The sequence below is a fragment of the Panthera pardus genome, unplaced genomic scaffold (assembly GCF_024362965.1).
Source record: "Panthera pardus isolate Hobbes unplaced genomic scaffold, ASM2436296v1 HiC_scaffold_24, whole genome shotgun sequence".
NCBI lineage: Eukaryota > Metazoa > Chordata > Mammalia > Carnivora > Felidae > Panthera > Panthera pardus.
In genome coordinates, this window is record NW_026526810.1 from 94,832,894 (window position 1) to 94,857,160 (window position 24,267).

General features: G+C 43.0%; 1 protein-coding gene across 1 annotated transcript in view; it reads right to left on the minus strand.

Moving 5' to 3' along the window:
• Positions 1-6,523: 6,523 nt before the first annotated feature.
• Positions 6,524-24,267, minus strand: part of ATG14 (autophagy related 14) — a 39,434-nt gene continuing 21,690 nt past the window's right edge. The window contains exons 5-10 of the mRNA XM_019451727.2: positions 23,718-23,955; positions 19,905-20,134; positions 18,115-18,232; positions 16,655-16,745; positions 16,492-16,577; positions 6,524-9,492 (exon numbers count right to left, since the gene is read on the minus strand). Coding sequence (XP_019307272.2) covers positions 9,186-9,492; positions 16,492-16,577; positions 16,655-16,745; positions 18,115-18,232; positions 19,905-20,134; positions 23,718-23,955 — 1,070 coding nt within the window. The 3' untranslated portion in view covers positions 6,524-9,185. The remainder of the gene's footprint in view (positions 9,493-16,491; positions 16,578-16,654; positions 16,746-18,114; positions 18,233-19,904; positions 20,135-23,717; positions 23,956-24,267) is intronic.

Here is a 24,267-nt window from a genome sequence, read left to right on the forward strand (position 1 = left end):
TGGGTGGCCCTGGAGCTGCTTCCACACTGGAATCTGCCTTGGCCTGTTCTGCCCCTTATCGGTAGGCAAGCTGCTCCTCTCCAAAGAGGCAGTACTAAAACTGAAAAGTGTCTCTCAATGCTGAATGAGTCTGTCCCTGGCAGGAAACGACAGTGACACCTCTGACACGCTAGGCCAGAGCCCGAGACTCACTGATGCGTCTGTGATACAGAGGACAAGGAGAGGCTGAGAGAGCTTCCCTTTCCTTGATGGGCTCTGTGCCCTTCCTCTGGTCTTGCCCCAGTGGAGGTATGCTGGAAATGCTTTTCAACCTGAGCGCCCTGGGCTGAAGTCTCCAGTGCTCGTCCTCCTCCCCTGGCCATCTCTTCATACCTTCCAGATTGCGTTGTCATGGCTTGTGATTTAGGATCAAAGCAGATCTGCACACACAGGATTTAGAGGACAGCTGGGTGTGTGGTAAGTGCCCAGAAAACGTAGCTCTCATTGTCGCTGGCTGTTGGTCCTCCATTTGCCCAGATGGACACGCAGGATAAATAAACCATTCTTTTGGTTGGTTTTCCCAAGTCAGCCATTCAGGATCTGGTTTTCACATGGGACGCAAAGCTGTACCTCAAGTTGACCGAGAGCAGAGGACAAGGTAAGAATACCCCAACCCCATCTTGGCATGTGATTCTTGGGGGCCTCAGAGATCACGGACGACCCCTTTTGAACTTTGTGGCAGGACCGAGTTCCCAGTGCTGTGTGAATGATGGGGGATTTTAGCAGGTTGCATCAGAGGCCACCCCCTCCCTGGTCTTGATTTAGAGGAGTGTAGCTTTCCCCTTAGGGGAAGGCACTGTGCTTCAGAGCCCCCTAGTGCCAAGCTGGAGGAAGCAGCCCACTTGAAATTTCTTGCCACAGTGCAGCACTAGCCACCTTCCTGCACTGCTCCAGAACCTTAGACTCCTAAGAAAGGGAAACAACAGTGTGGGCACCAGGACCCTAGCTTCCTCCACTGCCACGGGGACACAGATTGAGAAGACTTACACCTTTCAGCTTTTGCTCAGAGGCTCTGATGTGCCTGGCTTAGTTTTCCTCTCCCACCATTAGAAAGAAAAGTCAGAGAAATCTGGGAATCATCCCTGGGGCAGTTCAGCTCTTGTTCCCTGCCCAGTGGATGATGCCAGATAGCCAAGGCAGGAGTGAATTGGAAATGGGAAAGGGGCTAAGATAAAAAATTTGTATCCAGGCCTTATCAAAATGACTGGTATTAAAATGGCCATGTGAAGGAATCCTTCGAAACTGACCACATACCCTCCCTGCCTTAGCACACTGACAGCTCTGTGCCCTGGAGGTGCACATGACCCCACCCCATTCTGCCCACCTTATTGGGCTGGGTGCCTTTCAGCAAGCACCCTGTGTACATCTGCCACGTGTCCTGTTTTATGTATTGACGTTGCTCCCCCACCATGGGCTCATAGAGGGTAGTTTGGTCATGCCATCCCCTCAGTGCCTCACACACAGTACATGCTCCATAAAACGTTAATAATCCTCTCTAGGGACCACCTTAATGTGAGGTGCACTGGCAGGTTTTGATGGCTCTACGCTACACTAACTTTCCATCGAGTATGAGAAACCTGAAGTGGGGAGGATAAAGTGATCTAGGAGAATCAGAGCTGTCCCATGGGGGGATTCTTGGTTAGGGATGCTCCTATAGCAGCCCTAGATTTGTGCTGGGTAACTCAGTTTTGCATTTGGTATGATCTGGGCTCTGTCATTGCAGGTGGCTCCTGACAGGCTGATTTGGGCCTTGGGGCTGCAGAAGGCTGTGTGCTGACAGTTTCACATGACCTAGGAGCACCCTTCCTGGGCTCTGTCCAGTTATCCCTTCCAACTTGGACTTGTCAGGGCCTCCCTGCCAACCTTTATGGACTGGCCTTGGAGACTTTTTATTATGTGGGTATTCCCAGGCATTTTCCATGGTTTTCACTGCCTTCATTTCTTCTTCACTCAGCAGACTGGCTGTTTGTCCTTTCCTTTCCCCACAGCCTGTCTCAAAACCAGAACGAAGCCAGTCTGCACTAGACTTCTTGCTGTATAATAACTGATGTTCTGTAGTTCTTCTGGTCAGGTACCATGCTGCAGTGAAATGCATTCTCTGCTGTGCACAACACCTAGCAGTGGGGGAAGCTGATCATTTCTATCCCTGCTTTTCCCCTGCGTTCAAACAAGCTAGTGTTGCAATCTTTGTGAGTTGGTAAAAGTACCTCTGTGGGAAATGTGCAATCCCTTCTATTGACGTGTATGCCATTCCTAAGTTTGTGGCCATAGCCGGTGTTTGCACAACCTCATGGAAGAGCAAACATCACTGTAGTCATGCTCCGGTGGGTAACTTCCAGTGTATTTATGCCTAAGCGAAACCACAGGCAGCACTCCTATTCCAGGTGGCTCATTTGACTGTGGTATTATTTTAGAGTAGAGCCACTAGTGTTGGTAGCTGGGAAGGGAGTCAGGAACAGAGAGGTGACAGTCTCTTACACTGCAACATCCCTTGTGAGAGGTGATATTCCTCTAAAAAGCAAAATGAAACCTACTTCCCTCAAAGCTCCCCCCTGCCCCATCCACTCTTTAACAGAGAAAAGACCTCAGGACAAATCAGTTCAGGGACCCTTTGTCTCAAATTGTCTTTGGATTAAGATGAGCTATTAAAAAGACGTTGAAAATTAGAAGGCTCTATTAAATGTTTGGCTTTTCTCTCTGGAATGATGAAACACAGCCCAGATTAGGTTCTAGAGTTAGCATTTAGGGGGAAAATGACATACAGCTGGAATTACTCTTGGAAATCCTTTGTGTCCATCACCCAGTAGACAGTGATGTATACCATGAACAGTGGTGAGAAATGTGTAAGGTACGAAAGAGGAGGTGCTCTTGCTGAGTGACCAGCTGTGTGCAGCAGAAACGGAGACTTGAGGAATTTGGCACATCCCATCTCCCAGTTAATCAGAGCAGTAACACCTGTGCTATTTAAATTACTTTCTGTCCCCTTTCTGTCCCCTCCCCCCTATCAAACAGTTGACTTACAAACTGGTGTTTTCAGGTCTCTATTAAGTAGTATGAAAAATACGATGTGGTTCTTCAAAAACCAAATTCAACCTAAGTTGCTTATCAGGAAGATGTAGAGCAAGGTTGTATTTGTGTCAGTTCCCCCCCCCGCCCCCCCCCCCCCCCCCCCATCTAAGAGGTTAGATGCCCTATTTGCACAACTGGTGTTTGCAGGCCACCCGGAGAAGAGACGGAGCCAGGCCTGACCCATCGGCCTTCCTTATTCTGGGACTCAGCCGTTGGCCTTCACTGTGCTCTTACTCTTGAAGCCTCCTCTGTGTAGGCAGTTGAGCAGGATTCTCCTGCAGGGTGTGTGGCCTGCTGTCAACAGTTCTTCCACCACAGCCTTGCCAGGCCCTCCTGGGTAGGGATGGTGACGCAGCTGCCCCGGCACCCAGCTGGGACCTTTTCCCATTACCGCATTCTTTTCCACGGCCAGGAGTCTGGGCCTAAGACCCCTCAGTTTGTTCCAGTCTATACTCAAAAGATTCTTCATTGCACAGGGTCTCAACAAGAAACTGAGGGCACGTCCAAAATGAGTGAATTTGAGGAGGATTTATTATAAGGGTATGTGTGTGGGGCAAGTCTTCCCCAGTATTTTTGAGGCTCAGGGCAAGAATACAATATAGGACCCTTCTGCAGCCCCTCTCTGCACCCCCATCTTATGTTTTTGCATATTGATTCCATGTTGAAATAATATTTTGGGTATCTTGAATATAAAAATTGTACCTATTTTTACCATTTTAATGAGACTAACAATTTAAACTTACACGTACATACAGGTTACATTATTTCCACTGGACAGTGCTGATTCTGATTGGTGCTCAAGATCCTGCATTTTTAAAATACAGACATAACACAGAGACTCATTTATTATAATCCCATTAAAAATTTATTGGAGTATAGTTGACATATAGTGTTCTATTAGTTTCAGGTGTGCAACACAGTGACTCAGCAATTCTGTACATTACTCGGTGCTCATCACAGGTAAGTGTAGTCACCACCTGTCATATACAATGTTATTACAATATCATTGACTATATTCCCTATGCTGTACTTTTCCATCTGTGTGACTTGTAAGCTCTAAGCCCAATGTAGGGCTTGAACTCATGACCCCCAAGGTCAAGAGTTGCATGCTCTACTGAGCCAGCCAGGCATGCCCCCTGACTTATAACTGAAAGTTTGTACCTCTTAATCCACCTTCACCTGTCTCACCCATCCCCCCCATCCTCTTCCCCTCTGTCAATTACCAGCTTTCTGTACTTATGAGTCTGTTCACTTTTTTTAGATTCCACATAGAAGTGCAATCATGGTATTTGTCTTTCTCTGAATTATTCCATGTAACACATCTCTATGTTGTCACACAAGATCTTGTTTCTACATCTATGTTGTCACACAAGATCTTGTTTCTTTTTTTGTGGTTAATATTCCATTGTGCATATATACACATCTTTATCCATTCTTCTATCCATGGACACTTAGATTGCTTCCATATCTTGGCTATTACAAATAATGCTGCCGTAAACAGGGGTGCATATCTTTTTGAATTAGTGTTTTTTGTTTCTTTGGGTAAATAGCCAGTAGTGGAAATACTGTATTATGTGGTACTTATTTTTTGAGGAAACTCTCCACTGTTTTCGAGTGGTTATACCAATTTACATTCCTACCAACAGTGCTCCAGGGTTCCCTTTTCTTCACATCCTCACCAGTATTTACTTGTCTGATATTAACCATTTTGACTGGTGTGAGGTGGTATCTCATTGTGGTTTTGATTAGCATTTCCCTGATGATTAGTGACGTTGAGCTCCTTTTCATGTGTCTGTTGGCCCTCTCTATGTGTTCTTCAGAAAAATGTCTATTCAGGTCAGGATGTGGATTGGGGGTTTTTTGGTGTGAAATGCATAAAGTTTATATATTTTGGATAGTAACCCTTACTGGATACTTCATTTGCAAATATCCTCTTGAATTCAGTAGCTTGCCTGTATGTTTGTTAATGGTTTCCTTTGCTGTGCAAGAGCTTTATTTTGGGGTAGTCCCAAGAGTTCATATTTGGCTGAGGACACATATCCATAAATATGTTGCTAAAGCTGAAGTCCAAGAGATTACAGCATGTTTTCTTTTAGGAGTTTTATGCTTTCAAGTCTTACATGTAGGTCTTTAATCCATTCTTAGTTTTTTTGGTATATGGTATAAGAAAGTGTTCCAGTTTCCCCACCACCATTTAAGAGACTGTCTTTTCTCCATCGTGTATTTTTGCCTCCGTTATAGTATGTAGCTTAACTGACCATATAAATATGGGTCTATTTCTGGGCTCTCTACTCTGGTTTCATGGATCTATGTGTCTGTTTTTGTGCCAGTTCCATATGTGACTACTACAGCATCGTAGTATATCTTGAAACCTGGGTTTGTGACACCTCCAGCTTTGTTCTTTCTCAAGACTGCTTTCGCTATTCAAGGTCTTTTGTGGTTCCATATAAATTTTAGGATTATTTGTTGTATTTCTTTTTCAGGGCATTTTCTCACCAGATCCTTGGAATGGGATGCCGGTGGTGGCTTTCTCTCATTGAGCATCTCATAGCTGAAGTTCAGGTGACCTGCCCAAAGCCCAGTTTCAAATTCCTGGTACATCTTGTTGATGTAACTTTTAATGACCACCCAACTACTAAGGATAAAGTTATCCTTAGTGCTTCCTATCTGCTTTGCCCTGATTCCCACATCAGTCATGATGGAGCTCTGGGGCTGGGCACCTCCGAGCAGTATACACTAGATAGGAGGAGCGTGTTTGGAAGTGTTACTAGGAGGAGGAAGGGCACTGGCACTGAAGCGCGTGCCCTGTTTGGGACCCTTCTGTCTCCTTGCCCATTTTCCTCCTGCTACCTGGTAGCTTTCTGCAGGTGAAACAATAGGACGAACCACGCAGCAGTTCCCCAGTAATCACTCTTCTCCAGGATCTAACCTGAAAGGGGGTGGGGGAAAAGGGGAAGAGTGATTCTTCAAAACTATCTGCATTTTCTCTCAACTCAACAGATCGCCTCTAACCTCTGACATTTCTCTTTCTCTCCTGTCCTGAAGAAAGTCTGGGCAGGTTCCATATGGGCACCCTGTAGGCCCCTGTGCATTCCTTCCCACGGAGCTGCTGCTGTGCTACATACACCAAGTCACCGCAGGGCATGTGCATCATAGATGCATCTTTCCAGAAAGTATGTAACTGGTAAGCAACTAGTTTTTCCCAGCTTATTAAAGATAGACGGTTACTGTTAATACCACCATAAGCTCTAATTTTTAAGATTACCAGGCCTTTTTCATTACCTAGCAAAAAATTCTAAAAAGATTACCCTATAATTTGTATGAAGTATTTCAGTTAAATTTCATTCTTGCTACCCTTGATGTATCAATAGAAACCAGCAATCAGAGCTTGAAAAAGACATACATATTAGCAAAGTACTGTTAAAAGATTTATTGCAATAATACAATAAAAGTTTAGAAAACATTTGTTATGACTCAAACTGGTTTGGAAGTCACAGAGTAATGGGAAATTCCTGCAACATGACACCACAAGGAGATTCTCAGACACTGTAGTTCTTTTAAAAACAGCATGCTCCTGAATGCTCTTTACCAAATTATCGAAACACGAATCCTTAAATGAATCCTGTCCAACAACACCCAATGTTGACATACTGTTTTTCCCCTTAACTTAAAGATGTGCAAAACTTCTCTTAGTTATATTCCATTACAAAAAAAAAAAAGTAACAGACCGTTTTAAGCAGCCTATTTGGTGCCTGTAGGTTTTTATTAGTATTACCTTGTTTTGACAAATCATTTTATATGGAAAACATGACCAAGTTCTATGGCTTTTGTTTAAAAAAAAAAAATACCAGCTTCAATTTTTAAAAAGCTGTTTACATATGGTTCTGGCACCTACATGAAAGATTTTAATGAGCAGCAAAGAGAGTAGGAAAAAACAGTGGTTGAAATGTATATTTAAGAATATTTACAGGGTGGATCCAGTGCAAAATAATGAAAACCAAAATATCTCAGCAGTGTAAGCCAGTATGTTGGTGTTCGAAACCACTAAAGGGTTTGATCATTTAACCCTAAATAAAGTGCCTCTAGTTGATATAAACAACAAAATATACCCTACCAATCCCTAATTTCCCATATTCTTGTAAGTTCTGTTGAATTACTCTAGATATGAGTTCTGACCTCTGGATTCTATTCTTTAGCTCAATCTCCCATTCATAGTTTCGTAAGAGGCTTGAGCAAAACCATGACTGTGCATCTTTTAGCTGCAGTCCTGTCTCTATCCCCAAGCCCCAAATGTGTTTTCCAAAACTGGAGACTAAGCTCTTCTTTTTGAGGGTCTGAAATGCCTAGACAACCCTCATTTCATGGGATTTTAAGTTCATTTGGTATTTGTTCAAGTCTGCCATACCCGTTCTCTGTGAATTTCAGACCTGCGTGGTACAATGCCAGCTCAGCAATCATGAAGCTGAGCACTTAAAACAGACACCTGCTATTGAGAACCCACACGTTTCCTAAGTGGAAAATCCAGAGAGTCTGGGAACCTGTGACTCCTGGATAGAAATAAACACCCTTCTTCTGCAACTCTACCAAACACTAAATATACCAACAGCAAAAGCTATATAGCACCTCGGATTTGGAGGCAAAGTATCAACTATGATAATTACAAGAAGAAAAGAAGCTAGGGCAAATCTCTGAATGATTTATCTGAGGTACTGTCATGCTAATCACACTAACAAGATATGGTAATAATGCCTGTTAGGAATTTTTCATAGGATTTCTTTTTGTAGTTGTTACATAGGATTTTTTTTTGCAATTATTAAAAATAAAAAACTACTTACATATTTGTACATAATGCCTCTACAGTTTTCTTATAAGATTGTCACTAAGAGAATGACAAGACAGACACATTAGCTGAAAATGATCTCCTGGTGAGGAAAAATTCTGTCAGAGCCTTCCCCACGATAGAGGATAGTATCAGCTATAACGATTTGCTCTGCATTTCTGAGTGAAGACAGTGTCCCTAGAGCAACAAAGACCTCTAAGAAAACAAGCAGGATGGTTTTCTCTTGGAAAACCTGCCACCTACTGAATCCCTTAGAAAGAAATTGGGACACCAGAAGAATGACCAGAGGCCATTTAATTAAGTGGCTTTTAACCTGTGCCCAGGCAGGCATTTCACTTACATAAGGGAACAACCTTAATAACTTATTTTTCACTCAGAAGAAAAGTTCAGTTTCAAAATGCACATAGTGTAGATGGTAGGAATTCAATAATCTGAGAATGAACTTAATTCCCTTCAGAATGTAAGAAAATAGTTTTTAAATCTCCAGGCCATCACTGCAGCTGGGAATTCTTCTGTTCGTGGATATAGGTCCAAAAATAAAAAAGACCTTCATTTCTTTGGTGTGTGGGGATAAACAAAAACAGGAATGTCTGACAAGCTACGACAGCAGCAGCATGAATGAGATAATTTTCAAACTACCCCTCCCCTCCCCCAAAACACCACCCCCCCCTTCCAAACAAACCAAAATCCTTGACCTAAAAACCAAACATGACCAAATCCTAAAGAAATCAAGTATTTCAAATTGCCTGCTGGTTCTCTGTACAAAAAAATGATGGCATAAGAACAAACGCATATGAAACAGTTTGTATCTTGCAAGTCCTGATCATCAAGAATCACTTCCTTGTGATTCTGCCTCTAAAATGTGAAGTGTTCAGGAACAGTCTCTGCATCACAAGGACCAATGTGTCAACCTGCATCCGTGGGTCCTGTGGCCTGTGACTGAAGGGAGCCCAAGTGAATTTTCTGCTTCAACAGAACACACACACTGGTCTTTCTTCCACCAACACTGGTCTGGGCAGAAGGACCTCTGACCCTGCTGTTCTACTATAAGCATGTGGGTCACTCCCATCGGCCATCTGATAAACAGAAATGCTTGTCTCCCTGCTTTACCAAAAACACAATGGTTTAATCTCTTTCTGTTCCAGGCACTATTTTAACTGAATACATAAAGTTTACTAGAACATAGTGGAAGAACAACTATCTTGATGCAAACCTGGCATGTTTTGGTCCGGGTGCATTAGCGGTGTCCAGTGTAAGCCTTAAACCAGGAGGTCACCGAGGCTGCGGCGGAGGAGATCATTCCACCGGCACTGCTGCTCGCGATGGGTGGGGACACCTGGCTGCTCTGGCTCTGGGAGCCTTCCACAGGCTGGGAAGGGATATCGCAAAACCGGGGACTCGGCAAGTTCTCCCAGTCTGTGCCCAGGTCGGTTTCCTCGTCACTGATGCGCTCGTCGCCACTCTCATCTGACTCCCCGGCAACGCCGGGGTCCACAAATTCCATGGACTCCTCGAGGTCTGCTCGCACTTCAAAGGGTCCCGACCTGTGCACACACAGTGAAGGAGTCTTTAAGACAGCCAGCATTGTTGGGGCGCCTGGGTGGCTTGGCCGGTATGTGTCCAAACTCTGGATTTCGGCTCGGGTCATGATCTCACGGTTTGTGGGATCAAGCCCCAAGTCGGGGTCTGCATGGACCATGGAGCCTGCTTGGGATTCTCTCCCTCTCTGCCCCTCTCCCACTGGCGCTCTGTCTCAAAACTAAACGTCAAAAAAAAAAAAAAAAGAGACAACCAGCATTGTGACAACACATGACATAAGGCCTGACAGGATAGGAGGTCTGGAACCACCACTCCACCTGTTTCCCAAGTCTGCACTGTGCTCGCTGTTGGTCTATAATTGAGTTTTTCTTTACCTAAATAACTGCCATCCAAGTGATGAACAAAACCACAATACCACACTTTTCCTTAACTCTACCTACTTGATTTGTGAAGATCCTGGATGGGAAAAACCAAACCACTGAGACTAACCATGCTGGTCCAAAGTACAATTCCCTGTTTTACACTACTGTATCATCTATGCATTTTAATGAGACAATTCTGACAAAAACGGTCACTTGATATATACTCTATTAGTTGGTGGAACAAGAAATAAATGTAAAGGAAAAAACCGTACAGATGTTCTCTGCCTTATGGAAGCCTCCAATTACTGTGTTCCTATGACTCAAAAGAACTAAATGGTACGGCTATATGCATGTTAGCAATGCTCCCTTGGATGGGTGTCATCAGCAGGCTCCTGCACACATTTTAAGATATCCCATAATTTTCAAGGGACACATTTATAGCAGAATGAGATATAACTATTTAGATTGTATTCATCTGGAATACTGCCTACTTCTACACTATATTTTAGGAGAAAACTATTCCCCAGAGGTCCCTAATGACGTCGTCATCTCCAAATCTAGTAACCTTTCTCAGGCCTCGCCCTCTGACAGCTCCTCAGCACCACGGTGGAACTGTGTCAGCAAACCCCACCCAGCTCTGCTGCTGCTTTCCCCCTGCCCCTTTCAAGTGCCGGTCAGCTCCTGCCTCAGAAGAGCCATTTCCTTCTTTGGCTGGGGGGGTGGGGGGGTGGGCACAGTCACCCACCCACTTCTCTTCCCTGTGGCCATCCATGGGGTGGGGCCAAGTCCCTCCAACTCCAACGGCCTCTCTCTCCACCCCCAAGATAAGGACACAGGCCTCAGTTCATTTAACAGTTTCAGTGATATTTACGTTGGGGAAAATGACAGGGGCTAGCAAAAATAACAGAAATGAGAAATACCCTAGAGTACGGCCTGCCATTTTGGCCTATGGCCCAAAATTCTTTACAGCCTCTGTGAAAAAGCGCAGCGCTGGCCTCCAGTGCACCTCACTACACCCGCACCTTCCAAATCACTTGCTCCAGGGTCAGGTAGCCTTTGCTCCTCCAAGACAACCCTGCTTCCCAGCTGAAACACAGCAAGGGTAACAGCTAACATTTCTGTTCCAGGCACTGTTTTTAGGGCTTTATACAAATACTAAGTTGAAAGATGCACCACAGGGTTTCCCTTTGGTCTCCTGGGAGCAATTTACATTTCAAAAAGCCCCTCAGACCAGGGGCTCCCAAGTTTACCAGGAGAAGGGTAATTTTGCAAGGGGTGAAGGCAGCAGGAACTGGGAGACTCTCCTCACAACCCTTCTACCTCCCCCTGCAGCTTGATTCTCAAATCAACAACTACTGAAACCAGCATCTTAGCAGAGTATCCCTTTCCTGTTTCCTTAAAAGATTCTCCTTACCTTTCGTTTTCTTTTTTTTTGTTTGTTTTTTTGATACCTCTCCTCCTAGCCTCACTGCCTGCTAGAGCTCTCCATCCAAGGGCTAATCTCTCAGGTTCATCTCAGGTATCTGAGCCAGTTGACCAGTCTCAAAACAAGCCAGGCGGGCCTCCTCCCTCATATCACCAGATAAGTCCCCTTACAATCCTTACCATGTCCCTCCAGCTCAGGTCCTTACTTCACTACTGCCTCCTCCTCGCCAGCGTCTGCCTTCCAGTCAGTCCCACCGGCCTCAGCTTGCCAGAGAGCTGCCTCTCTCTTCTCATGGTGGCTGCCTACTAAAACTGTTTACAACTTAAGTATGTTAGCTGGGTTACCCCCTTTCCTAAACACAGGGCTCTCTCATTCTGTCCTGTTGAGCTCTGTTGTCCAGGGGCCTCAGCACCGGGCGCCATGTCAAGCCTTCCTTTCTGCTAGCTCAGAGGCACAGCCTCTTTCTGTTCCTCTTTGATGCCACCTTATCCAATTGGTGGGAGACTGCCACGGTCCCCAGACCCCCCTCCTAAAAGGTTTTCCCAGGGGACAGGCAGAAGTGATACAAGGGGAGGTGTGTGTGTGTGTGTGGGGGGGTGATACTTCTTCCAGGCAGAGCTCCCCTGGAAACCACTTGGGTACTTCTCTGCTTGGAATCTCACAGGGCAGAGTCTACTTGGCATGGATGGGTGCTCATTTAAGTACTTCAACTGAAACATAAAGCAGTCAATGATTCCCAAAGCGGACAGTTGGAACAATTTTTGTTGCCCAGCATACCCTGAGCCACACATATTATACAAAATTAACTAGCAAAGAGTTAAGTCTCTTATGCTTAATGTCTTTGGAGAATAAAGATTACTAATTTTTTCATGATGCTGCAGGGAATTATTCTTACCAATTAAGGCAACAAAATGATCTTTTTGGTTTTTTTAAAGTCTCTTTTGCAAACTATCTTATTTCAAAAATATTACCTGACAGAATATATAACTTCAAGAATAAACTCTGTGCACTTTGGACGATAATGATGTGTTAAGGTAAGCGCCATCATGATAAAGATTGAATGAGATAAGAAAAATCAATAGATATTAAATCCTGGGGAAAATTCTAATGAGCAGGGTAACTGCATGGTCTGTCTCTCCACGGACTACTTCTCAGCTGCAAGAAAAGACAAATACAGGAATTCTGCAGTGGAGAAGGTAAAAAGCATCCTGAGTGGGTGATCAAATTAACATCACCAATGAGGGGACAGGAGGCCACTGTGGCCTCCAGAGTGTCCAGGGAACACTCCTGCCCAGGCAGTGTTCCAGCCTAGAATGCACAGAATTCCTAGAGTCTCAATACAGGAAAACATCAAATTCAGAATCAAAGTTCTATTAAAACAAAGGGAAAAATGTTAATGTTGTAAAAGACAAAGTAGGCTACGAGCATGTTCCAGATTTAAAGAAGGTTAAAGAAACACAGCAACTAAGTCCAACACCAGACTCTAGACTGGATCCTGTACTAGAGGGGACAGTACAATAAAGGACATTAATCTAGTCCACAGACAAAATGGGCAGATGGGCGGTAGATTAAAATATTGTTATCAATGTGAAATTTGCTAATGTTGGTAACTGTACTATGGTCAAGGAGGAAAATACCCCTATTTTTAGGAGATATATGAAGAAGTATTTAGGAGTCAAGAGCCATGAGGCATACATAACCTATCCTCATAGCGTTCAGGGAAAAAAAAAGTGTGTGTATTTTTAGAGAGATCGCACAAATGATTTAAAGCAAGCAGGGTAGAACAGTAACAAAGGTTGAGTCTGGGTAAAGGGTATATGTCTTTGTACTACTATTATTTTTTGCAATTTTGAATATATTTGCAAGTTTGTATTTCAAAAAAAAAAGTTTATGTTGGATTCTGGATGGGATCCTCAGTTCAGCTGATCTCAATGGAAACAGAAAATCCCACCCAAGTTCCAGTAACAATCTCTCCAAAGCCTTGATTGTGGCTGAGGCAGGTGTGAAAGAGGACTTTTGAAGCTCTAGTTCCTCCTGGCTCAAAGACCACAGACTCGAATGTCATGAGCCTGGCTGTGTACACAGACTTCCGTCAGACAGAGCCCCCTGGTGCTAACTGGAGCACTGACTCAAGGGTGAGTCCACAGAAAGCTTTAGACCCTCCAAAGAAATCTGCCCCAAGTAGAAGAGTGCCTGTTTTTCTGAACCACCACCAATACTGAGTAGCATCAGTCCTTTCCATTTTTCCAAACTGATGGGTGACAACTGGAGAGCTGTTTTGAATTACACTTCTTTATTCTCAGTTGAGGCTGAAGATTTTTTTCATTTGAATATGGACCAGTTGCATTTTTTGTGTGTGAATTGCCTATATCAATCCATTGTCTACTTTTTATTAGGTTTGCCTTTCTTTTACAGATTTGAAGGGGTTTTTTTGAAAGATTTCTTCAAGTAGTCTAGATTTGAATCCCTTGTCTGCTATATAGATTCCAAAGGGTATGTGTTGCTTGTCTTTTTAGCTTTGTGTATGGTATCTGGTATTCTACCAGAGGCATTTAGAGGTTTGACATAGTAAAATATGTAACTCTTTTCCTTCCTTCATGGTTTTTGGACTTTGCGGCTTGTGTGGGAATTCCCTCCCCACCCTGTGATTATAAAACACTGTCTTTTCTCCTAGGTATTTTCTAGGTTTTTTGTTTTTGTTTTTTTAAAATAAAACAAGGTCTTTGTTTCATCTGGGTGGAATGTGGTATGAATTCGACTTTCTCCCTGTATGAATACCCAACTAAGCTCACCATTATTGAGCTATTATCATCTGACACAGCACGCTGCCCCATCACCTATTCTCTGCATATACAGGGTTTGCTTCCGGACTCTATTCTCGTCTCACTGCTCCACCTACTTGCATGCTAACAGCACCTTGTTTTCATTACCTTTATATGCTGCGTTAAAAGGGGCCAAGCTCATCCTTTACTATTCTTTTTCACAATTTCCTTGCAGACTGTGCTTCTAGTTCAACTTCAGAATTAGCCTGTCAAAGTTCCAATAAATATCTGTTGAAATTCTGATCAGGTTTCCTTTTGGGGAGAAGTAGCATTTTTATAATACTCAGCCTTCCTATTTCTAGACAATCCTAAGGGTCTTCACTGCCTCAGGCATTCTTTCATTCAGTCCCACACCTCATACAGTGCCTGGCAAACATTCAAGAAATGTGTGTTGCATAATTCTAAGTTTCATATTCCCTTCATATAGGTTTGCATATATTTTGTAAAGGTTATTCCTATACATAGTTTTTGTTGCTACAATAAAAGGAATCTTGTTTTTCATTTTTTCATTGTATCCTCTGACTAGTTGCTGGCGTATAAGAAAGCAGCTGCTCTTTGTATGGTGGCCTTGAATCCGGTCACCATTCTGAAGTATCATTTCTAATAGTTTTAGTTCTCCTAAGTGTCCAGTTCAGTAATCATATCCTCTACAATAATGTCAATTTAGTTTCTTTCCAATATAAACATAGCTTACTTCTCTGTAAAAATGTTTTGCCTCACCTAGGCCCCCAGAGCAACGTTAACATAGCAGTGATAACAGGCATCCTTGTTTATTCCCGACTAGAGAGGAATTCTTTTATCAAACATCTATATAAGTAAAATGTCATCATAGCCTTTTCTGTAGGTTTATGGTAGATACCTATAGATATTTGTTTATAATTTATTTTTAATTTGCAAGTAGTTTTAACTATTAATAGGAACTGAATTTTATTCACTGCTTTTGTGGCATCTATCAAGCTGACCTCACATGTTTTTTCTTCTTTAATCCATTAATGTGATGAAGTAGTATATACTGGTTAAAAAGCAGGAGTGTCTACTACTTTCTCGAGTCAGATGGGTGCTGGGACCCTGGTTCCACTACTTTCATGCCTCTGTGACCATGGGCATGAATTACTTGACCGTGCTAAGCTTCAGTTTCCACCCGCTCTGTAAAATAGGAGTAATAATCCCACTTGTGATTTAAGGCATGTCAGGCAGTTGGCCCAGTGTCAATAAATACTGGCTCAATAAATATTTGTTCTTATTATAAAGGATCAATATCCTAATGTTGAACCCTTTACAAATAAGGTAGAGAGAGTGGCAAGCAAACCCACAGAAATCAGCCACTAAAACTGGAGAGGATTTCTAACAGGTTTGTGTGGCTCGTGAACCAATAAATGGAATGTAAGGTGAGGGGCATGAACTCCCCTATAAAACGGCACAAAATTCTGGTGTGTGTGCTATTTCCTGGAGAGAGTACATAGCTTTTTCCAAAGAGTTCTATGTCTTAGGAAAGTTACTGTTTTAGGTGGGGGGAGATACACAAGCCAGTGGTTAAGGGCAGATCACCACAAAAGTTTACTGCAACGTGGAGGAAGCCAGACATCCTGGCCAGTGGAGCGGGTACCCCTTGAGCCTTGGTTCCAGTGTCAAAGCAAATGAACATGGGAAAGGGCCTCCCCAAAATAACTTTCCCACCTTCTGTTTTTCTTTGTTCTCTTTCAAAAGTGCCAATAACTTAACCAAGTCAGATCTGCAGAAACATGGAGACCGTCAAGAGCAAGGGAAGAAGTGCTCAGAGAGGGCCGCTTGGATGACACCAAAGAAAAGCCTCATCTGTGTCCTGCTTTTATGGGTTGAGAGACTAGAAAGAGCCCAATGACTAGTCCTGGTTGGTGTTTTTTGTTACTGACACCTGTTTTTAAGCTAATAGATTTTAAACTACTTCACTCCATAAACTTCTAACAAGTTTTACATCCAACAAATGGTGGCCAGATCAAAAGAAAATTGGGAAGAATGGTGGGAGGAGCGAGCGGGCATGAAAGCAAATGCACAGGAAATGGGGTAGACCCCTCCACGGGGCTGGGAAGAAACTGACGTGGATTCAAAGACAGGGCTTTTGGTCTCCAAGGACAGCACCAGGAGGCCCCGCTCCAGAAACAGTTGGGTTCTTCCTTTTTGTTTTAGGTGTTAAAAATGTTGGATATTAATTTTCTGAGAAATGATTTTTTAAGGACCATAAAGATGCAAACAGGATTAGCCTCTGGTTTCCTCCTGTGTGGGACTGGATTATTTTTATCCTTTTTGGAGACTCTGGGGGTGGGGGACAGGCCCCTGTACTCTGCCGACACATACAACTCTCCTTAGAAGTATTCACACCACCACCAGTTAGAAAAAAGCAAACACCCTTCTTACCTGCCCAGGTGTTCAGAGTTCGGACTAACCAGGTACATGAGATTCCTGAGAGTATGCAGTGGTTGTAACTGATCTAAATTTACATGCTAGAAAAAGCAAAAAATTGATTAATATTTTCAACCATGTATCAAATTAAAAATTAGCTCACAGTGTATTTTCATACCTGAGAAAAGCAGAGATAAAGAATATTTGCATTCAGTTTCTTCACTGCTCGAGTAAATTTCTGTCTGCTGAGATTTTCCCCACAAAATTCACTGGAAAACAAACACACAATTCATATTTTTTTTTTTTGAGGGAATTCTATGTTAAAATATCTTTTTTGAGGAGTATATTTTACCCTACAGTTCAGTACAAAACTGGATTTCCTTTGCCTCTTTATAAGCTATACTAACCAGAAACTTTCTAAAAATCAACTACTGCCCTCATGAGCAATTTCACCGCCATCTATAAAAATTACAAATGCATACACCCTCTAACCAAGCAATTCTGCTTCTGAAAAATTTCTGAACAGTAATGAAATGACAAATGTACGAGATTATTCCATGAAGTATAAATAGGGGACTGGTAAGATCCTGGCACATTTACATGGAGAAGCCTCTGCTGTCTACTCCATGCAGGACAGCCGAAGGCTCACAACGGCCCTCCGAGGCCCACCAGATGTGCACCTCCACCATCACTCTCCGCAGGGCTTTCTCTTTGCCCGTAGCCTCTCCCTCGGGGACCCCCATGGCTTGCTCCCCTCCTCCCTCAGGGTCACAGGTGATCACACACCTGCCCGCTCACGCACAAGCATTTCCCTACCTCCCCATTCCCACTCTTTCACCCTGCTTGAATGTGCTCCACAGTATTTATTACCATCTGACACACCCCTTATTTATCATTCATCCCTCTGTTAGAATAAAGTGCCACTCGGGCAGGGATTCTGTTTTCATCACCACTGTACCCGCTCAGTGCCCAGAACAAGGCTCAAATATTTATTAAACACTCAAAAAGCAAGGTGCAAAACACCTTAGTATAGTATAATACCTTTTGTTTAAAAGAGGAGAGAGATGGTAATACAGACTTACATTGGTTTGAAATGTAAGGATAACTGGACAGGGGTAGGAAGGTCATAGTAGGAACTGAGTAGATTGTAAACCATTACATTCGTTTTTTTTAAGGTTTTATTTTTAAGTTGTCTCTACAACCAACATGGGGCTCGAACTTACAACCCTGAGATCAAGAATCACATGCTCCTTCGACTGGGCCAGCCAGGCACCTCTAACTTTTTTTTTTTTTTTTTTTTTTAATTTTAAACCATATTTTTTTCTTTTACAAAGTTGAAAAAAAATACCTAAGTGTCACAATTTACCCAGTTCTTCCACATGAGCATACCCTCTGGATATCCTGGGTTTTCTTTCAATTATTTTTCTAAGTGGGAGAATTCTCTGTGGTCTTTTTAAAGAGTTCATGTGCAATTATAAGATACTGAAGCAAACTTGCACGTTAGGCTTTTGAAATTAATCTCAGTTTTTCACAGTTAGTAATACTTAAATTCCTGTTTTTGGTTTAGTTAGAATAAGAAGACAACAGGAACACAAGAGATCTAAGATAAGGATGACGTCGCCACCTTTAATTACTTGCCTGTTGCACAGCTTTTTGGGAAGATTTATGTCAAGTATATGAGACAAAATGTTGACCAGCTGAGTCGCATAGCACAACGCAGCGCTGATCGTGTAAGCGGGGTTACTGTGCTCCATGTCTGAGTAGAAAAACAATCATACACAAACAACTTTAATTTCAACAAAAAATACCAATGAACCTAGGTTTCATGATTTGTAATTTAATCATTATGCTGTTGACGGTTATGTTTTGATCCTTACTTACAAAAGGTTCATGGCCAGACATTAATGTTTCATCATTTATGGTTCTGTGCTGAGTAGAATGTAACCTAAGCATATGGGCCTAAGCAGGCACAACATAAATGAAATTAAAGTCTGAACTACTTGGACCTGAGGAGGTATTATTTATCAAAGCAGTCAGTTAATGCTCAACTTAAGTGTCACCTTCTCGGAGTGGCCTCCCCTGACTGCCCTATGGAAAAGCAGTCCCTTCCTGTGTAGCCCCACCCCACAAATGGTGCTGGATCTGTCCAGGACACATACTCAGTAAGATGCCTTTGATCAGTGCTTGCTTCCTGTCCTTCTACCCACAGAAAGGCAAAGGGCTACACCCGTCTCGGTGACATCGCCTTTGTGTCACCAGCACCCAGCACTGTGCGTGACAGAAAGCACATACTCACTATATATTTGCTAAATGACTAAATGAACAATCTTCTTTCCACCAAAGAAACCTATAGGGGTTTTTAAGGGTTTTTCTATTAGGGTATTTCTATCTCCATGTAGGCCTGCTAAAAACAAGTTCTTTACAAAGAAACTCTAAAAACGGGATTCACAACACGCTAAATATACTAACTAGTGAAGTCTTTTATATAAATAGAGCAATATCGTCCCCTAAAAGGTGCAATATCTAAAAAATATTTCAATCCATCCACTGACTGGATATAAAAGGTGGTATATCCACATTACATACAATAGAATACTATTCAGTTATAAAAAGAATGAAATGCTAATACATGCTACAATATGGATGAACCTTGAAAACATCATGCTATGTAAAAAAATCGAGACACAAAAGGCCACACATATATGAGCCTATTTTTATGAAATATTCAAAACAGACACATCTATAGAGACAGAAAAACAAAACTACAGATCTTCCTTGACTTATGATGGGGCTGTGCCTTGATACACCCATAACTTAGAGCCTGGCCTGCCTTACACAGGCCCAGAACACTTCCATTAGCCTACAGCTCGGCAAAATCATCTACCACAAAGCCTGTTCATAATAAAGTGTTGACTATCTCATGCTACGTACTAAATACCATACAGAAAGGGAAACACCGAACAGTCATCAGTGCGTCTACCAGCTGCTGACCCTCATGACTGCGTGGCTGCCTGGGAGCTACGGCCACCAGTGCCCAGCATCACGGGAGGGTATGTACCACATCTCGCTAGTCCAGGAAAAGATCAAAATTCAAAGCGTGGTTTCTACTGAATGTGTATGGCTTTTATACCACCATAACGTCAAAAAATCCTAAGGTGAACCACTGTAAGTTAGGATCATCTGTAGAGGTTGCCAAGGGCTGGGAAGAGAGGGGGCAGGGGAGACAGTTTCATGCCCTGGAGTTTCCGTTTGGGGTGATAAAAGTGCTCTGGAACTAAACAGAGGTGGTAACTGCACAATACTGTGAACGTACTAATGTCCCTGAATTTTTTACACTTTAAAACTGTTCATCTTGTTAGGTCAATTCTAGCTCAATTACAAAAATATATATACTTATAAAAGTTTTTAGAGACTATTTTGTTTCTCACCAGGCCCCTGTGTGGTTTTCTTCTCTTCTACCCAATTGTAGTAGGCAGAGTAGTCCCCGTTGTTGGGAAGGCTAATCCAAGGCCCTGTAATGCTAATGCTGGTGTCCCCGTTGTGATCATCACAGACCCATCTCCCGGAGAGGTAAGTTGTCCTCCGGGCTTCGGCAAGCTTGCTCACAGTGCTGGAGGTCATGGCACTGTCACTCTCTGAGGACACATCTGCAGGATCTCTAAAAATCAGAACATGCATACAGATATCAAGGGACTAGGTTTTAAAGAGCATGCAAGATACTTGCCTCGTACACAGAACGATGGAAGATGCACACACAAGGAAGCGAAGTGGGACATACAGAGGTAAGTCATTCTATCAGAGATGAAGCTCAAAGCAGCTGTGGCACAGAAGCCCCCAGCAGGGTGGCAAAGATGCCACCCAAAGCTAGGGCCTCAAGTATCAAGGCCTCAAACGATTTGGTCTCAAGACCCCTTCGCATGCTTAAAATTTTTTGAGGACCCCAAAGAGCTTTTGTGTACGTGGGTTAAATCTACGGATATTTACTTGTATTAGAAATCAGAAAAGAATTTAAATTATTAATTCATTTGGAAATAATAAGCCTATTACAAGTTAACACAGTATTTTTTGTGTTTTTTTTTTAAATTTTTTAATATTTATTTTTTGAGAGAGATAGAGTACAAATGAGGCAGGTGCAAAGAGAGTGGGAGACACAGAAATGTGAAGCAGGCTCCAGGCTCTGAGCTCCCGCACAGAGCCTGATGCGGGGCTCGAACCCACAGACTGTGAGATCATGACCTGAGCCGAAGTCGGACGCTCAACCGACTGAGCCACCTAGATGCCCCTATCATAGTCTATTTTTAAGGGGAAAAAAAAAAGTCTGTACTTTTCCAAACAAGAAAATTAGTGAAGAGTGACACTGTCCGCTGACGGGCTGAAACACACAGCACAGCACAGCGCTGCTGGTCAGGACTTCTGGAAATCTCTTGAACACCCAGATCTTGCGTATGTTCTGTCAAGTGAGAATAGGGTCCCGTGAAAAAACCAACTAGTTCCACTTGCAACTCACTCAAGTGCTTTTTCTTAAGCCAATCGTGGCACTTCAGTAAGGAGCAAAAGAGCTTCTGCATACTTCCCATTTCATCATGTGGTTTATTAAAAAGATGAGTACACAAGGGTCAAGACTTAATAAAATTCATAAAAATAATAATTTCTACTGCTTCATCAAGAACATTCTTGATGGGAAACACTTTTTCAAAACTTGCGAGTACATGGTGGAATTCAACGACTAGTAACACAGCTGGTTATCCCTGCCTAGACATCTGTTAAGGCACCAGAGTTTTTACCCATGATGGCTTCCAAGCCACTAGTGCAAATGTCAACACAGTGAAAAAGGAACAGTGTTACTATTATAAAAATACTTCTGATTGCACGGACGCCCTGAGAGGTCCACAGACGACACTTTGAGAATGACCGGCCTGAAGAGAAGAACAGAATGACAGATCCAAGCAGCCCCAGATGCACCATGGTGGAAGAACACAGTGTGTCTGGGGAGCGGAGATGATCAGTGTGGTTGTGTGTAGGATTCACGAGGGAAGTGCCAGGAGATGGTGCTGGAAAAGTAGGTGGGAAACTGGCAGACTGGGAAGAGTCTTCCGTACTGCTCTAAGTTTAGGTTCTGTTCTCTTAGCCAGTGGCTCTCAATCCTTTCTCCTCCTGCCACAGCGCACCTGCAAAGTAACTCCTCCTGGCTGGCACGGGGAAGACTGGGCGTGAGGGCACCACTGCCAGTTCTCAGCTGTACCTCTACTTCCTTCTTCCACTTAAGGAAGTTTGAGAAATGTGAATGAACAAGGTATCTTATTATAGGAATAATTTCAAAACTATCCGCCTAAAAAAAGTCGTAGCATATAATAATACACATTACTACACAAGACTTAAGCAGCACAGGCACAGAGGAGAAAGTTTTTCTCCATGTTTTCTCTTTTGCAACTTTGTATGCCATTGTCCGTCTTCTTAGTCTCCTAAAATCTGAGATAGTGTCTTAAGACAGTGTCTCTGTTGGGGCGCCTGGGTGGCTCAGTCGGTTAAGCATCCAACTTTAGCTCAGGTCATGATCTCACAGTTCGTGGGTTCGAACCCCACGTCGGTCTCTGTGCTGACAGCTCAGAGCCTGGAGCCTGCTTCGATTCTGTGTCTGCCCCTCGCCTGCTCACACTCTGTCTCTTTCTCTCTCAAAAATAAACAAACAAACAACCAAACAAAAAGACAGTGTCTCTGTTTACTGTAATGTGTTTTAACAATGATATCTTCGCCTAGCAGAATCTAATTTTTTTTTATTTTATTTTTAAGAGAGAGACAGAGTGTGAGTGGGGGAGAGGCAGAGAGAGGGAGACACAGAATCTGAATCCAGGCTGAGCTGTCAGCACAGACCCTGATGAGGGGCTCGAACCCACAAACCATGAGATCATGACCTGACCTGAGCCAAAGTCAGACACTCAACTGACTGAGCCACCCAGTCACCCCTATCAGAATCTAATTTAGCATTGGGACACCTGGCTGGCTCAGTCAGAAGAGCATAGGACTCTTGATCCTGGGGTTGTGAGTTTGAGACCCATGTTGGGCATAGAGATTACTAAAAAAATGAACTTAAAAAAAAAAAAAAAAAAGAATCTAGCATAACATTTCTGTTTTCTCAGCTTTTTCCTTCCCAAAGACCTGATCACCCGTTTTTATTTGTTTTTTTAATGTTTGAGAGAGCAAGCGAGCAAGTGAGCGCACACATGCGTGTTGGGGTGGGGGGAGGGAGGCAGAGAGAGAGGGAGACAGATAATCCAACTCAAACTCACAAATGTGACATCATGACCTGAGCCGAAGTCGGACACTTAACTGAGCCACCCAAGCAACCCTGCCGCTGTGCTCGAGGTTTCTAGACAACCCAAATTCTAGACCCAAAAGGCTACCTTAGAGTCTAGTTCTGAACTTTCTGTTCTGCTCTATTTTGAATCTGCCTTTTTGTTTTCATATTTAACAACTATTACTAATGAAAAATTACTTGGTATGAGTCAGAGAGCAGGTTTTCAAGTCAGAAGCAACAACCAGACCTTTAGGCTTTTAGGAAGTTAACTCTGCAAGAGCTAAAAGGATACAGTAAAGTAGAGCAAAAAATAGTAATAGTCCTAACTAGCAACAGTCCACGGACGGTCCAGGGAAGGGTGCTGGGAAGTGAGGGCAACTGAAAGGGAGAGGAAAATCCTCAACTTGAAGAGCCTGATGGTTAGTGAGAAAGCAAATGAAACTCCTCAGTGGCAGTTTTCAAACCTCATCATCATCTGGGGAAGGTTAAAAATAAATAAATACAAGTAATGGGAGATGGACTGGGAGGCTGAAGTTGTATCCTCTGGAACCTGTATTTTTCAAACATTCCTGGGTGACTCTAATGAACATCCAGGTGGGGAACTACTGTCTTGTCCATCCAGTGATTCCAGAGGGTCTCCGTGCACTACAGCCTAAGACTAAACTTAGCATCCAATGCTTGACCGTGGTGGCTAGTTACCAGGAAAAGGCTCGGATCAGTCAACAAGCAAGCGCCCCACTTTTTTGAGGGCCACCGCCCTTCACCTTGGCTGCCTCCCCAATTTCGCGCAGCGTGTACTGTTTGCTGAAGCAGATAAGACTTCAGTTTCATTACCAGGAAAGCCAATGACCCTAGAATGAACCCAATAAATGAGGTGCTGACATATTTGAAAAATACTTGATCTTTGGAACCTGATCTATTCCTAGAGTCAAAAGACTCACCGTACCTCACACTAGTCTTTACTTCCTCGATTGGAAAAATGACAGAGGTGAGCTCTAATATATGAGATCGCCGAAGATTTGCCAGACGCTCATAATGACTCCTTAAGTCGATGGTTTTTTTTTCTACCAGGTCACCCAGTTTGCGGTTGTGCCTCTGAATCTTCTCCTTTTTCTCTTGATGCCGCTGTGCTCGAGTATAAAGCTTCTGATTCTTTTCCTTGGTTTTAAGAAGGCCTTCGGAATCTAAAATAAATAAATCACATGCAACAATTATCACTACAAATAGTTCCTGGGCAGTGGAGAACCCACCACACAAGCCTAAGCATCTTCCTGCAGTTTAACTGAAAGCAAAAGCTCATTCAGGTTAACTAGATAAAGCTAAATGGAAACTGAGAGTTCAGCTTAAGTAGATTTTACACATAAATCAATGTGGACCACCACTAAAAGGACTCTGGGTCTCCATCTGTAGTCATCATTTGCAAGAACCACTCAACAGCTATCAAGTTTAAGCTCAGACCAGGCAGTACCTGACTTATGGTAAGCACTGAAGAATAA